The sequence below is a fragment of the Bombina bombina genome, chromosome 2, assembly GCF_027579735.1.
Source record: "Bombina bombina isolate aBomBom1 chromosome 2, aBomBom1.pri, whole genome shotgun sequence".
NCBI classification, from domain to species: Eukaryota; Metazoa; Chordata; class Amphibia; order Anura; family Bombinatoridae; genus Bombina; species Bombina bombina.
The window spans coordinates 1104846389-1104864128 of record NC_069500.1 but is presented as its reverse complement, the minus strand read 5'-3'; the positions used below and the strand labels follow the sequence as shown (position 1 = coordinate 1104864128).

Genomic DNA, 17740 nt, shown 5'->3' with positions numbered 1-17740 from the left:
ACAGAGTCATGGACACTGAATCTATCTGGAAGCCTAAAAGGTGACCCTTGTCTGAGGAATCAAGAAACTTTTTGGTAAATTGATCCTCCAACCATGTTTCCGAAGAAACAAACACTAGTTGATTTGTGTGAGATTCTGCAGTATGTAAAGACTGAGCTAGTACCAAGATATCGTCCAAATAAGGAAACACCGCAATACCCTGTTCTCTGATTACAGATAGTAGGGCACCCAGAACCTTTGAAAAGATTCTTGGAGCTGTTGCTAGGCCAAATGGAAGAGCAACAAATTGGTAATGCTTGTCTAGAAAAGAGAATCTCAGAAACTGATAGTGTTCTGGATGAATCGGATATGAAGGTATGCATCCTGCAAGTCTATTGTGGACATTAAATGTCCTTGCTGAACAAAAGGCAGAATAGTCCTTATAGTCACCATCTTGAAAGTTGGTACTCTTACATAACGATTCAAAATTGTCAGATCCAGAACTGGTCTGAACAAACTATTCTTTCTTTGGTACAATGAATAGGTTTGAATAAAACCCCAAACCTTGTTCCTGAGGAGGAACTGGCATGATTACCCCTGAAGACTCCAGGTCTGAACCACACTTCAGAAAAGCCTGAGCTTTTACTGGATTTTAAAGGAATGTGTGAGAGAAAAAAATCTTCTCACAGGAGGTCTTACTTTGAATCCTATTCGATACCGTTGAGAGACAATGCTCTGAATCCAATGATTTTGGACAGATTTTATCCAAAAATCCTTGAAAAACCTTTCAATCTGCCCCTACCAGCTGAGCTGGGAATGAGGGCCGCACCTTCATGCAGACTTAGGGGCAGACTTTGGTTTCCTAAATGGCTTGGATTTATTCCAATTTGAGGAAGGCTTCCAACTGGAAGCAGATTCCTTGGGAGGAGGATTGAGTTTTTGTTCCTTATTCTGACGAAAGGAACGAAAACGATTAGAAGCCTTAGATTTACCCTTAAGTTTTTTATCCTGAGGCAGAAAAACTTCCTTTCCCCCAGTGACAGTTGAAATAATAGAATCCAACTGAGAACCAAATAAATTATTACCTTGGAAAGAGATAGTAATCTAGGTTTAAAAAGTCCATATCAGCATTCCAAGATTTAGCCACAAAACTCTTCTACTAATATAGCTAAAGACATGGGATCTAACATCACTTTTGATAATATCAAAAATGGCATCACAATAAAATGATTAGCATATTGCAATAAGCGAATAATGCTAGATAAGTCAGAATCCAGATTCCTGTTGCGCTAAATTCTCCAACCAGAAAGTTGATGCAGGCCGCAACATCAGCCAAAGAAATTGCAAGTCTGAGAAGATGTCCTAAATATAAATAGAGTTAATCCAGTTAACAGGGTTTTGTCTAGGATCCTGGGTTTCAGCAGCACTTAGCACACCCACTATTGTTACACCTCTCTCCAAACGAAAGTTTTTTTTTGGTTTTTTTTTGGCTTCATTCTCTGTTTTTTACACGGAACATTTAAAGACAAAGTATATGCTTGCTTATTGAAATTGTTTTGAGATAACTTGTATCAATTGAGTAACTTATAGTAACCAAGTTACTAACTGTAAAAATTGTGTTTATATATTTTTAATTAAAAGCATTCTATTTAGGATTCTTATATGGAATATTATATGTAAATTGAGACACCGGTGTCCTAGGAATATAGGAATTGATTGGTGTTATTTTAGAGTGTTTAATAAAAATTATAGATGTGTTAGGGAATTTGAGAGAGGTTTTCTTTATATTCTGTGAGTAACTTTCTAAAGGAACTTGAATATCAGCACACAGATTTTAATAAGGGAGTTTCTAATTATTTGTTTTTTAATATATAATATATATATATATATATATATAATATAAATATATATAATATATATATATTATATACAGGACATAGTTTAGGAGCAGACTGCTCTTTGAGCGCCTCCCACAATCTCCCCCTTTTTTCCTGAATATAAATAGGCCTTCCTTAGATAAGATTCAAGCTTCCTATCTAAAGGGATCCTTAAAGGAAGTACTATCTTCCATAGGAATAGTGGGTACGTTTAGCAAGAGTAGAAATTTTCCCAAAACTCTATAGATTTTGCTGGTAAAGGATACAATTTTTTAAACCTTGAAGAAGGAATAAAAGAAGTACCTGGCTTTTCCATTCCTTAGAAATCATATCAGAAATAGCCTCAGGAATAGGAAAAACCCATGGAGAAACCACAGGAGGTTTAAAAACAGCATTTAAACGTTTAATAGACTGAACATCAAGAGGACTGATTACCTCAATATCCAAAGTAATTAACACTTCTTTTAATAAAGAACGCAAATACTCTATTTTAAAATAAATAAGTAGATTTGTCAGTGTCAATGTCTGAGGAAGGATCTTCTGTATCAGATAGATCCTCATCAGAAGATGGATAAATTATTATATTGTTGGTCATATTGAAATTTCACCAACTAAATGAGAAGTTTAAAAGACACTTTACGTTTATTAGAAGGTGGAAAATGCAGAAAAAGCCTTCAGGATAGAATCAGAAACAAATTTCTTAAAATTTACAGGTATATCATGCACATTAGAAGTTGAAGGAACTGCAACTGGCAATGTACTATTACTGATGGGATACACTATCTGCATGTAAAAGTTTATCAGACAACTAATACAAATGACATCGGCGAAATAATTTCTACAATTTTACAACAAATGCACTTAGCTTTGGTAGAACCGATGTCATGCAGCAATGTTCCAGCAGAAACTTCTGAGGCAGGATCAGATTGAGACATCTTGCAAAATGTAAGAGAAAAAACAACATATAAAGCAAAATTATCAATTTCCTCATATGACAGTTTCAGAAATGGGAAAAAAATGCAAATAGCATAGCCCTCTGATAGAGAAAAAGGCAAGAGGCAAACATCAATGGGGTATTGAAATAATGAAAAAAAAATAACCGGAAATGGACACACTTGCGTCACTAATGACGCAGACCGTGTGAAGGGTCTTGGCGTCTAGTATGACGCCGGAAATGACGAATAGACGTATTTTTTCGCACCAAAAATATTTCTACCCCAAGAATTGACGCAATAAAGTTTAGCATTTACGCACACCGCGGGCCAAATACCGCCCGCAATTTGCAAGAAGAAGTCAATTGAAAAAAAGACTAAACCCAGGTAAGAAATAAATTTCTTTAAAAAAATGTTTATATTCCCCAAATATGAAACTGACAGTCTGCAGAAGGAAATTCATGAACCTGACTCATGACAAATATAAGTGCAATACATATATTAAGAACTTTATATAAATGCATAAAGTGCCAAAACTTCACCTCCTCCATTGACAGATGCACTAAGAATAACTGGGGATTATGGGTAGGGGGATTGACACTTAAAAGCTTTGCTGTGGTGCTCTTTGCCTCCTCCTGCTGGCCAGGAGTGATATTCCCACTAGTAATTAGTAAGAAAGAAATAAGCAATGACAAGATGAATAGGCACACCGGCAGAAGAAAAAATGAAACCAATGCATTGTAAAATGGCATCTGTGCTACAGATGAAAAACAGAATTTTATGCTTACCTGATAAATTACTTTCTCCAACGGTGTGTCCGGTCCACGGCGTCATCCTTACTTGTGGGATATTCTCTTCCCCAACAGGAAATGGCAAAGAGTCCCAGCAAAGCTGGTCACATGATCCCTCCTAGGCTCCGCCCACCCCAGTCATTCGACCGACGGACAGGAGGAAATATATATATAGGAGAAACCATATGATACTGTGGTGACTGTAGTTAGAGAAAATAATTCATCAGACCTGATTAAAAAACCAGGGCGGGCCGTGGACCGGACACACCGTTGGAGAAAGTAATTTATCAGGTAAGCATAAATTCTGTTTTCTCCAACATTGGTGTGTCCGGTCCACGGCGTCATCCTTACTTGTGGGAACCAATACCAAAGCTTTAGGACACGGATGAAGGGAGGGAGCAAATCAGGTCACCTAAACGGAAGGAACCACAGCTTGCAAAACCTTTCTCCCAAAAATAGCCTCCGAAGAAGCAAAAGTATCAAATTTGTAAAATTTGGCAAAAGTGTGCAGTGAAGACCAGGTCGCTGCCTTACATATCTGGTCAACAGAAGCCTCGTTCTTGAAGGCCCATGTGGAAGCCACAGCCCTAGTGGAGTGAGCTGTGATTCTTTCGGGAGGCTGCCGTCCGGCAGTCTCATAAGCCAATCGGATAATGCTTTTAAGCCAAAAGGAAAGAGAGGTAGAAGTCGCTTTTTGACCTCTCCTTTTACCAGAATAAACAACAAACAAGGAAGATGTTTGTCTGAAATCTTTAGTAGCCTCTAAATAGAATTTTAGAGCACGGACTACGTCCAAATTGTGTAACAAACGTTCCTTCTTTGAAACTGGATTCGGACACAAAGAAGGTACAACTATCTCCTGGTTAATATTTTTGTTAGAAACAACTTTCGGAAGAAAACCAGGCTTAGTACGCAAAACCACCTTATCTGCATGGAACACCAGATAGGGCGGAGAACACTGCAGAGCAGATAACTCTGAAACTCTTCTAGCAGAAGAAATTGCAACTAAAAACAAAACTTTCCAAGATAGTAACTTAATATCTATGGAATGTAAAGGTTCAAACGGAACCCCTTGAAGAACTGAAAGAACTAGATTTAGACTCCAGGGAGGAGTCAAAGGTCTGTAAACAGGCTTGATCCTAACCAGAGCCTGAACAAATGCTTGAACATCTGGCACGGCTGCCAGTCTTTTGTGAAGTAAAACAGATAAAGCAGAGATCTGTCCCTTTAGAGAACTTGCAGATAATCCTTTCTCCAAACCTTCTTGTAGAAAGGATAGAATCTTAGGAATTTTTATCTTGTTCCATGGGAATCCTTTGGATTCACACCAACAGATATATTTTTTTCCATATTTTATGGTAAATTTTTCTAGTTACAGGCTTCCAAGCCTGAATCAGAGTATCTATTACAGAATCTGAAAACCCACGCTTTGATAAAATCAAGCGTTCAATCTCCAAGCCGTCAGTTGGAGGGAAACCAGATTCGGATGTTCGAATGGACCCTGAACAAGAAGGTCCTGTCTCAAAGGTAGCTTCCATGGTGGAGCCGATGACATATTCACCAGGTCTGCATACCAAGTCCTGCGTGGCCACGCAGGAGCTATCAAGATCACCGAGGCCCTCTCCTGATTGATCCTGGCTACCAGCCTGGGAATGAGAGGAAACGGTGGGAATACATAAGCTAGGTTGAAGGTCCAAGGTGCTACTAGTGCATCTACTAGAGTCACCTTGGGATCCCTGGATCTGGACCCGTAGCAAGGAACCTTGAAGTTCTGACGAGACGCCATCAGATCCATGTCTGGAATGCCCCATAATTGAGTTATTTGGGCAAAGATTTCCAGATGGAGTTCCCACTCCCCCGGATGGAATGTCTGACGACTCAGAAAATCCGCTTCCCAATTTTCCACTCCTGGGATGTGGATCGCAGACAAGTGGCAGGAGTGATCCACCGCCCATTGAATTATCTTGGTCACTTCTTTCATCGCCAGGGAACTCCTTGTTCCCCCCTGATGATTGATATATGCGACGGTCGTCATGTTGTCTGATTGAAACCTTATGAATTTTGCCTTTGCTAGTTGAGGCCAAGCTCTGAGAGAATTGAATATCGCTCTCAGTTCCAGAATGTTTATCGGGAGAAGAGACTCTTCCCGAGACCATAGACCCTGAGCTTTCAGGGATTCCCAGACCGCGCCCCAGCCCACTAGACTGGCGTCGGTCGTGACAATGACCCACTCTGGTCTGCGGAAGGTCATTCCCTGTGACAGATTGTCCAGGGTCAGCCACCAACGGAGTGAATCTCTGGTCTTTTGATCTACTTGAATCATCGGAGACAAGTCTGTATAATCCCCATTCCACTGTCTGAGCATGCACAGTTGTAATGGTCTTAGATGAATTTGTGCAAAAGGAACTATGTCCATTGTTGCAACCATCAATCCTATTACTTCCATGCACTGCGCTATGGAAGGACGAGGAACAGAATGAAGTACTTGACAAGAGCTTAGAAGTTTTGATTTTCTGACCTCTGTCAGAAAAATCCTCATTTCTAAGGAATCTATTATTGTTCCCAAGAAGGGAACTCTTGTAGACGGGGACAGAGAACTTTTTTTTTTGTTCACCTTCCATCCGTGAGATCTGAGAAAGGCTAGGACGATGTCCGTATGAGCCTTTGCTTTTGACAGGGACGACGCTTGAATTAGGATGTCGTCCAAGTAAGGTACTACTGTAATGCCCCTTGGTCTTAGAACCGCTAGAAGGGACCCTAGTACCTTTGTGAAAATCCTTGGAGCAGTGGCTAATCCGAATGGAAGTGCCACAAACTGGTAATGCTTGTCCAGAAAAGCGAACCTTAGGAACTGATGATGTTCCTTGTGGATAGGAATATGTAGGTACGCATCCTTTAAATCCACGGTAGTCATAAATTGACTTTCCTGGATGGTGGGTAGGATCGTTCGAATAGTTTCCATTTTGAACGATGGTACCCTGAGAAATTTGTTTAGGATCTTCAGATTCAAAATTGGTCTGAATGTTCCCTCTTTTTTGGGAACTATGAACAGATTGGAATAAAATCCCATTCCTTGTTCTCTTATTGGAACTGGATGTATCACTCCCATCTTTAACAGGTCTTCTACACAATGTAAGAATGCCTGTCTCTTTATTTGGTTTGAAGATAAGTGAGACCTGTGGAACCTTCCCCTTGGGGGTAGTTCCTTGAATTCCAGGAGATAACCTTGAGAAACTATTTCTAGCGCCCAAGGATCCTGAACATCTCTTGCCCAAGCCTGAGCAAAGAGAGAGAGAGTCTGCCCCCCACTAGATCCGGTCCCGGATCGGGGGCTATCCCTTCATGCTGTTTTGGTAGCAGTGGTAGGCTTCTTGGCCTGCTTACCCTTGTTCCAGCCTTGCATTGGTTTCCAGGTTGGTTTGGGTTGTGAAGTATTACCCTCTTGCTTAGAGGATGCAGAATTAGAGGCTGGTCCGTTTCTGCGAAAGGGACGAAAATTAGGCTTATTTTTAGCCTTAAAAGACCTATCCTGTGGGAGGGCGTGGCCCTTTCCCCCAGTGATGTCTGAAATAATCTCTTTCAAATCTGGTCCAAATAATGTTTTACCTTTGAAAGGAATGTTAAGCAATTTTGTCTTGGAAGACACATCCGCTGACCAAGACTTTAGCCAAAGCGCTCTGCGCGCCACGATAGCAAACCCTGAATTTTTCGCCGCTAATCTAGCTAATTGCAAAGCGGCGTCTAAAACAAAAGAGTTAGCCAATTTAAGTGCTTGAACTCTGTCCATAACCTCCTCATACGAAGATTCTTTACTGAGCGACTTTTCTAGTTCCTCGAACCAGAAACACGCTGCCGTAGTGACAGGAACAATGCATGAAATTGGTTGTAGAAGGTAACCTTGCTGTACAAAAATCTTTTTAAGCAAACCCTCTAATTTTTTATCCATAGGATCTTTGAAAGCACAACTATCTTCGATAGGAATAGTAGTGCGTTTGTTTAGAGTAGAAACCGCCCCCTCGACCTTGGGGACTGTCTGCCATAAGTCCTTTCTGGGGTTGACTATAGGAAATAATTTCTTAAATATAGGGGGGGGAACAAAAGGTATGCCGGGCTTTTCCCACTCTTTATTTACTATGTCCGCCACCCGCTTGGGTATAGGAAAAGCGTCGGGGGGCACTGGAACCTCTAGGAACTTGTCCATCTTACATAATTTCTCTGGAATGACCAAATTGTCACAATCATCCAGAGTAGATAACACCTCCTTAAGCAGTGCGCGGAGATGTTCTAATTTAAATTTAAATGTCACAACATCAGGTTCAGCTTGATGAGAAATTTTTCCTGAATCTGAGATTTCTCCATCAGACAAAACCTCCCTCATGGCCCCTTGAGATTGGTGTGAGGGTATGTCAGAACAGTTATCACCAGCGCCCTCTTGCTCTTCAGTGTTTAAAACAGAGCAATCGCGCTTTCTCTGATAAGTAGGCATTTTGGATAAAAGATTTGCTATGGAGTTATCCATTACAGCCGTTAATTGTTGCATGGTAATAAGTATTGGCGCACTAGATGTACTAGGGGCCTCCTGTGTGGGCAAAACTGGTGTAGACACAGTAGGGGATGATGTAGTATCATGTTTACTCCCCTCATTTGAGGAATCATCTTGGGCAATATCATTATCTGTGGCATTACTGTCCTTACTTTGTTTGGACACTATGGCACAATTATCACATAAATTTAAATGGGGAGACACATTGGCTTTCATACATATAGAACATAGCTTATCTGATGGTACAGACATGTTAAACAGGCTTAAACTTGTCAACAAAGCACAAAAAACGTTTTAAAATAAAACCGTTACTGTCACTTTAAATTTCAAACTGAAAACACTTTATTACTGAATATGTGAAAAAGTATGAAGGAATTGTTCAAAAATTACCAAAATTTCACCACAGTGTCTTAAAGCATTAAAAGTATTGCACACCAAATTTCAGAGCTTTAACCCTTAAAATAACGGAACCGGAGCCGTTTTTAAATTTAACCCCTATACAGTCCCAGCTATATGCTTTGCTGAGACCCAACCAAGCCCAGAGGGGAATACGATACCAAATGACGCCTTCTAGAAGCTTTTTTAGTGATTCTTAGATCCTCACACATGCATCTGCATGCCTTGCTCTCGAAAAACAACTGCGCAGTAATGGCGCGAAAATGAGGCTCAGTCTATAACTAGAAAGGCCCCCAGACTAAAAAAGGTGTCCAACACAGTGCCTGCCGTTTTTTAAACGTTCCCCAAGATTATAATGCCAATTATTAGCTAGAATCTGCATAATATGCCCCAATAAAGCAATCGTTTTAGCCCATAAAAATGTCTACCAGTTTTTAAGCCCTTTTTTAAGCCCTTTATTCTTTTATGTTTGACTAAGAAAATGGCTTACCGGTCCCCATGAGGGGAAATGACAGCATTCCAGCATTACATGGTCTTGTTAGAAATATGGCTAGTCATACCTTAAGCAGAAAAGTCTGCTAACTGTTTCCCCCAACTGAAGTTACTTCATCTCAACAGTCCTGTGTGGAAACAGCAATCGATTTTAGTTACTGTCTGCTAAAATCATCTTCCTCTTACAAACAGAAATCTTCATCCTTTTCTGTTTCAGAGTAAATAGTACATACCAGCACTATTTTAAAATAACAAACACTTGATAGAAGAATAAAAACTACATTTAAACACCAAAAAACTCTTAACCATCTCCGTGGAGATGTTGCCTGTGCAACGGCAAAGAGAATGACTGGGGTGGGCGGAGCCTAGGAGGGATCATGTGACCAGCTTTGCTGGGACTCTTTGCCATTTCCTGTTGGGGAAGAGAATATCCCACAAGTAAGGATGACGCCGTGGACCGGACACACCAATGTTGGAGAAATACAATCTTGTCATCATGTATTTTTTTTTTTTTAGTATTTTCCACTTGCAGACACCTACTTATTCTGTTTGCTGAATAGGGGGCCAGTAATAAATTGTTGGAAACATAAATTATTATTTTAATCAAAAACCCAATATCAGGAAACACACAACTCACACCCAGGCATGTACTGAGTATACTCACCTGTCCATCGGTTTGCTGCTTCTTTGGCTACTTTATTTGACTGTCCTGTAAGTACATGAGAAATAAAAAGAAACTATAATATGTAATATGTTATTCCCTAAGCAGTGTTCTCCACAGAAAATATTGCCAGCTAGGTGGCATGTTAAAGTAGTAATATTATAACTTTTTCTGCTATCTAAAGCACAAATTAATTGCAAAATTCAAAATACATTTATTTAATGATAATTTGAGTAATAAACATTGACTAATATTATTTATAAAGAAAATATTAATATTAGTTCATGTTAGCTAATTTTGGCTAACATTTTAGCCGGGTCAGTAACCAGTTGGTGCACCCCTTTAAAAGGCCATGGGAAGGTGATTGCTAAGTTAGGCACCGTTGATGTTTCAGAACTTAATTTTACATGATGCTCAACTAGACTGAGAAATGCTTAAGCATCATGGGAAATGTAGTTCCAAAACATCACTGACCTAAGATATCACAATATTATTAAGACATGCCTTCTGGAGGAGTGGCACGTAAAAAGGGGCATGTTGAAATTGTGACCTATACTGGAAATTTCAATACTGCAGTTTTGTCTAGAGAAGAGCTATGTAAACAACAGACAGCAAAATAAATAAAGCTCTCAGAAATGGGGTAAGGGAGAGCGCCCATCCATTAAAATAAAAAACAAAATTTATGCTTACCTGATAAATTTCTTTCTTTTGCGATGTACCGAGTTCACGGATTCATCCTTACTTGTGGGATATTGTCCTTCCTGACAGGAAGTAGCAAAGAGAGCACCACAGCAGAGCTGTCTATATAGCTCCTCCCCTAACTCCACCCCCCAGTCATTCGACCGAAGGCCAAGGAAGAAAAGGAGAAACTATAAGGTGCAGAGGTGACTGAAGTTTTCATAAAAAAAATACTGTCTGTCTTGAATAGACAAGGCGGGCCGTGGACTCGGTACATTGCAAAAGAAAGAAGTTTATCAGGTAAGCATAAATTTTGTTTTCATTTGCATGATGTACCGAGTCCACGGATTCATCCTTACTTGTGGGATACCAATACCAAAGCTTTAGGACACGGACGAAGGGAGGGACAAGACAGAAACCTAAACGGAAGGCACCACTGCTTGCAAAACCTTTCTCCCAAAAATAGCCTCCGAAGGAGCAAAAGTATCAAATTTGGAAAATTTGGAAAAGGTATGAAGCGAAGACCAAGTCGCAGCCTTACAAATCTTTTCAACAGACGCATCATTTTTAAAAGCCCATGTGGAAGCCACCGCTCTAGTGGAGTGAGCTGTAATTCTTTCAGGAGGCTGCTGTCCAGCAGTCTCATAAGCCAAACGGATGATGCTTTTCAGCCAAAAGGAGAGGTAGCTGTAGCCTTTTGACTTCTACGCTTTCCAGCATAGACAACAAACAAAGAAGATGATTGGCGAAAATCTTTCGTTGCCTGCAAATAAAACTTCAAGGCACGAACCACGTCCAAGTTGTGCAACAGACGTTCCTTCTTAGAAGAAGGATTAGGACACAGAGAAGGAATAACAATTTCCTGATTGATATTCCTGTTAGAAACAACCTTAGGGAGGAACCCAGGTTTGGTACGCAAAACCACCTTATCAGCATGGAAAACAAGATAAGGCGAGTTTCATTGTAATGCAGATAGTTCCGAAACTCTTCGAGCTGAAGAGATAGCGACTAGAAACAGAACTTTCCAAGATAGAAGCTTAACATCTATGGAATGCATGGGTTCAAACGGAACCCCCTGAAGAACATTAAAGGGACACTGAACCCAAATGTTTTCTTTTGTAATTCAGAAAGAGCATGCAATTTTAAGCAACTTTCTAATTTACTCCTATTATCAATTTTTCTTCGTTCTCTTGCTATCATCATTTGAAAAAGAAGGCATCTAAACTTTTTTTGGTTTTAGTACTCTGGACAGCACTTTTTTATTGGTGGATGAATTTATCCACCAATCAGCAAGGACAACCCAGGTTGTTCACCAAAAATGGGCCGGCATCTAAACTTACATTCTTGCATTTCAAATAAAGATACCAAGAGAATGAAGAAAATTTGATAATAGGAGTAAATTAGAAATTTGCTTAAAATTTCATGCTCAATCTGAATCACAAAATAAAATTTTTGGGTACAGTGTCCCTTTAAGAACTAAATTTAGACTCCATGGCGGAGCAACAGGTTTAAACACAGGCTTGATTCTAACTAAAGCCTGACAAAAAGCCTGAACGTCTGGGACATCAGCCAGACGCTTGTGCAATAGGATAGACAAAGCAGATATCTGTCCCTTTAGGGAACTAGCTGACAATCCTTTTTCCAATCCTTCTTGAAGAAAGGACAAAATCCTAGGAATCCTGATCTTACTCCATGAGTAGCCTTTGGATTTGCACCAAAAGAGATATCTACGCCATATCTTATGATAGATTTTCCTGGTGACAGGCTTTCGAGCCTGAATCAAGGTATCTATGACCGACTCAGAGAAACCCCGTTTTGATAAAATCAAGCGTTCAATCTCCAAGCAGTCAGTTGCAGAGAAAGTAGATTTGGATGCTTGAACGGGCCTTGAATTAGAAGGTCCCGTCGCAGTGGCAGAGTCCATGGTGGTAGAGATGACATGTCCACCAGGTCTGCATACCAAGTCCTGCATGGCCACGCAGGTGCTATCAAAATCATCGAAGCTCTCTCCTGTTTGATTCTGGCAATCAGACGCGGAAGGAGAGGGAAATGTGGAAACACATAAGCCAGGTTGAACGACCAGGGTACTGCTGGAGCATCTATTAGTACTGCCTGAGGGTCCTTGGACCTGGATCCGTAACAAGGAAGTTTGGCGTTCTGACAAGACGCCATCAGATCCAATTCTGGTGTGCACCATAGCTGAACCAGTTGAGCAAACATCTCCGGATGGAGCTCCCACTCCCCCAGATGAAAAGTCTGACGACTTAGAAAATCTGCCTCCCAGTTCTCTACCCCTGGGATATAGATCTCTGATAGATGGCAAGAGTGAGTCTCTGCCCATCGGATTATCCTGGAAACTTCTATCATCGCCAAGGAACTCCTTGTTCCCCCCTGATGATTGATATAAGCTACAGTTGTGATGTTGTCCGACTGAAACCTGATGAATCCGGCCGAAGCCAGCTGAGGCCACGCCTGAAGAGCATTGAATATCGCTCTTAATTCCAGAATATTTATCGGTAGGAGGGCCTCCTCCTGAGTCCACAAACCCTGTGCTTTCAGGGAATTCCAGACTGCACCCCAGCCCAGAAGGCTGGCGTCCGTCGTCACAATAACCCATGCTGGCCTGCGGAAACACATTCCCCTAGACAGATGATCCTGTGACAACCACCAAAGAAGAGAGTCTCTGGTCTCGTGATCCAGATTTATCTGAGGAGATAAATCTGCATAATCCCCATTCCATTGTTTGAGCATGCATAGTTGCAGTGGTCTGAGATGCAAGCGAGCAAACGGAACTATGTCCATTGCCGCTACCATAAGCCAGATTACCTCCATTCACTGAGCCACTGACGGCCGAGGAATGGAATGAAGAGCTCGGCAGGGGTTAAAATTTTTGATTTCCTGACCTCCGTCAGAAATATTTTCATGTCCACTGATTCTATCAGAGTCCCCAGGAATGGAACTCTTGTGAGAGGAATAAGAGAACTCTTTTTCACGTTCACCTTCCACCCATGAGAACTTAGAAAGGCCAACACAATGCACGCTATAGGTTGAAGAAGAAAACCTTGATGGATCAATGAAAGTACAACTGTCTTCAATAGGTATAGTTGTACGCTTAGCCAGGGTAGAAATAGCTCCCTCCACCTTAGGGACCTTCTGCCATGAGTCCTTTATGGTGTCAGAAATGGGAAACATTTTCTTAAAAACAGGAGGGGGAGAGAAGGGAATACCTGGTCTATCCCACTCCTTAGTAACAATGTCCGAAATCCTCTTAGGGACCGGAAAAACATCAGTGTAAACAGGAACCTCTAAATATTTGTCCATTTTACACAATTTCTCTGGAACTACAATAGGGTCACAATCATCCAGAGTCGCTAAAACCTGCCTGAGCAATAAGCGGAGATGTTCTAGCTTAAATTTAAATGCCGTCATATCTGAATCTGTCTGAGGGAACCTCTTTCTTGAATCAGAAATCTCTCCCTCAGACAGCAAATCCCTCATCCCTACTTCAGAACATTGTGAGGGAATATCGGATACGGCCACTAAAGCGTCAGAAGGCTCAGCATTTGTTCTTAACCCAGAACTACTGCGCTTCCCTTGCAACCCAGGCAGTTTAGATAAAACCTCTGTGAGGGTAGTATTCATAACTGAAACATATCTTGCAAGGTGAAAGAATTAGACGCACTAGAAGTACTTGGCGTCGCTTGTGCGGGCGTTACCGGTTGTGACACTTGGGGAGAACAAGATGGCAAAACCTGATTTCCTTCTGTCTGAGAATCATCTAATGCCAAACTTTTATAAGTCAAAATATGCTGTTTGCAATTTATAGACATATCAGTACAAGTGGGACACATTCTAAGAGGGGGTTCCACAATGGCTTCTAAACAAATTGAGCAATGAGTTTCCTCAGTGTCAGACATGTTTAACAGACTAGTAATAAAGCAAGCAAGCTTGGAAAACACTTTATTTAATGAAAAAAAACACAATTTGCAAAAACGGTACTGTGCCTTTAAGAGAAAAAAAGGCATACACAAACTGCAAAACAGGTTAAAATTACTTAAATTTTCCCGAAATTTTAACAGTGTACCCACTAAGCTTTAGAAGGATTGCTTTACAAGTTAATAAGCAATAAACCCCCAAATGAAAAAACAGGATTGAAATTTGTCTAAAACCGGTTAAAAACCCCTATAAGCACCTTGCCACAGCTCTGCTGTGGCCCTACCTGCCATTAGGAACGATAATATGGGGTTAAAGCTTCAAATAGGCCCTCAGAAGATTAATAGGACCTCAGGAGAAGTTGCTTGCTTCTTGTCTGTATAACTAAATACAGGCCCCGCCCACCTCACTTGATGTTGCTGGGGCCTACACAAATCTAGCAAACCTAGTTTGAAAACCATGTGGGTTATAACAACCCCAAAAAGGCAAATGACCGCTCAAGCAAACGTCCCATAAACATAAAAAACGTTACTCCCAGAACACACAAACGTTTGTCCCAATTTTTCATAAACAAACTGAGTGCCCAAAAAACTTAGCCCTTTATGTAAGCAAGTAAAGCCTCTTTCACACTAGGATTACTGCTTACACTTCCTCTAATGGGGATACTGTCAGCCTTTCTGAGTTAACACAGTCTCTGCAGAAAAATTACTGAACATACCTCATTGCTGTATAGCAAGAACCGTTCCTCACACTGAAGTTTTCCTGTACTCCTCAGCTTCTGTGGGAACAGCAGTGGACCTTAGTTACAAATGCTAAGATCATCATCCTCCAGGCAGAAATCTTCATCTATGTCCTGCCTGAGAGTAAATAGTACAACACCAGTACCATTTAAAAATAACAAACTCTTGATTGAAGATAAAATAAAAACTAACAGTTTATCACCTCTTCTCTTTACCCTTCCAGCTTAGAGCCAGCAAAGAGAATGACTGGGGGGTGGAGTTAGGGGAGGAGCTATATAGACAGCTCTGCTGTGGTGCTCTCTTTGCTACTTCCTGTCAGGAAGGACAATATCCCACAAGTAAGGATGAAGCTATGGACTCGGTACATCATGCAAAAGAAAAAGGTTGCCCTTGTAGATGCTTTATATACTACAAACTTGAATCAGTTGCTTCCCTGATTATATTTAAATTCAAGATAAAACTGGAATAGTTTTAAAAATGTTCATAAAGAGATATTAATTTGAATTAGCATTTAATATCCCATGTTTTAAATGTAAGAAAAAAAAAAGTAATGCATGTTTAACCCCTTAAGAACAAGGCCATTTTTCAATTTCCTTCCCTTAAGGACCAGGGCTATTTTTACATTTCTGCAGTGTTTGTGTTTAGCTGTAATTTTCCTCTTATTCATTTATTGTACCTACACATATTATATACCGTTTTTCTCGCCATTAAATGGACTTTCTAAAGATACCATTATTTTTATCATATCTTATAATTTATTATAAAGAAAATATAAAAAAAACACACTTTTTCTAACTTTGACCCCCAAAATCTTTTACACATCTACAGCCACCAAAAAAAAACCATGCTAAATAGTTTCTAAATTTTGTCCTGAGTTTAGAAATACCCAATGTTTACATGTTCTTTGCAAGTTATAGGGCAATAAGTACAAGCAGCACTTTGCTATTTCAAAAAACATTTTTTTTTTAAATTAGCGATAGTTACATTGGAACACTGATATCTGTCAGGAATCCCTGAATAACCCTTCAAATGTATATATTTATTTTTAGTAGACAACCCAAATTATTGATCTAGGCCATTTTGGTATATTTCATGGCACCATTTCACCGCCAAATGCGATCAAAAAAAAAAAAAAAAAAAAAAGTTCACTTTTTCACAAACTTTAGGTTTCTCACTGAAATTATTTACAAACAGCTTGTGCAATTATGGCACAAATGGTTGTAAGTGCTTCTCTTGGATCCCCTTTGTTCAGAAATAGTAGATATATATAGCTTTGGCATTGGTTTTTGGTAATTAGAAGGCTGCTAAATGCTGCTGTGCACAACACTTGTATTATGCCCAGCAGTAAAGGGGTTAATTAGGTAGCTTGTAGGGTTAATTTTAGCTTTAGTGTAGAGATCAGCCTCCCATCTGACACATCCCACCCCCTGAACCCTTCCTGACCCCCTCAAACAGCTCTTTTCCCTCCCCCACCTCACAATTGTCACCGCCATCTTAAGTACTGGCAGAAAGTCTGCCAGTACTAAAATAAAAGGCAGGTTTTTTTTATATATTTATTTTGCAGTGATGGATCCCCCCTCAGTCCCCAACCTTCCTAATCCCCCCATACAGCTCTCTAACTCTCCCCCCTCTATCTATCTTCTGCCAGTACCCATTTTGCCATAATACATGTTTTTTTGTTTTTTTTGGGGGGGGGGGGGTCCCAAATCATTTTCATAATTTTCTGTAGTGTAGCTGCACCCCCTCAAGACCTTCCCCCTCCCCGATCCCTTTACAAAAATTAATTTCCCTCCCTCTCCCTCCATCACTTCAATGCAGCGTGCGCTCCCCCCGCGCGCTACTGATTACTGCGCGCACTGCAGGGACAGGGACACAGAGTGGCCCTCTCTGCAAATCTATTTGTGCAACTCTATTTCTGCAGTGCCCCACTAGTGGGGCATGCAGAAATAGCGCAATCTCGCTCTTTTGAGCGAGATCGCGGCAGAGAGAAGCCCAGGACTGCATGTCAGGGTTTTTTCCTTTTTTTATGGTCAGACTGGTGTACATCATCCGTGTAAGACAGGATGCAGTCTCAGAATTGTGGTAATCATTTATTATTCAAAGGGCCTCTGTTCACTATGCTTTGCCCTTGCGTTGTCTCAGACCTGTTTGTGAGAGCTCCTGTGTATTACCTGGCTGTCTGATTTCCCTCCTGGTTCCCGATTCCGGCTCGTCTGACTACTCGCTTTGGCTCCTGACTCGGCTCGTCTGACTAACAGCTTTGGTTTTGATTCCTGGCTTGATATTTGACTTGTGGACTTTTTATTATTTTTTGCTATAATTAAAGGTGTGATTATTTTTGCACTTCTCGTCTCAGTCTGATGCCTGGCACCCTGAAACTGCAGGGTATGTCGCTGGTTCTTAAGGGCATAACGATCAACGTTGTACAGGGTACGACGTTGGTCGTTAAGGGGTTAAATAATAATTTTGAAAACCTCAGAACTACAGTGATAACCTAGATCAGAGCCCTTGTTTTGGATCCCCAAGGCCTCCACTAATCCAATATAAAGCCCTCAAAGGTGGGTGAAACGCGTTGATTAATCGTGGGCACTTTTCTGACAGTGCTATATAATTTTCAACTAGTTGCACACTAAAACGAAGCTAATAAGCCAAGTTTAAGAAACTATTCTCACATCCAATCACGCCGCACCCTGGAGGTCACATGACCGGCTCCTAACT

The 17740-nt window shown here is 40.7% G+C and overlaps 1 protein-coding gene across 1 annotated transcript in view; it reads right to left on the bottom strand.

Annotated features, from left to right (window-relative positions):
- Positions 1-17740, bottom strand: part of MND1 (meiotic nuclear divisions 1) — a 484477-nt gene that overhangs the window by 42251 nt on the left and 424486 nt on the right. Inside the window, exon 7 of the mRNA XM_053703752.1 lies at positions 9675-9719. Within this exon, the coding sequence (XP_053559727.1) occupies positions 9675-9719 (45 nt within the window). The remainder of the gene's footprint in view (positions 1-9674; positions 9720-17740) is intronic.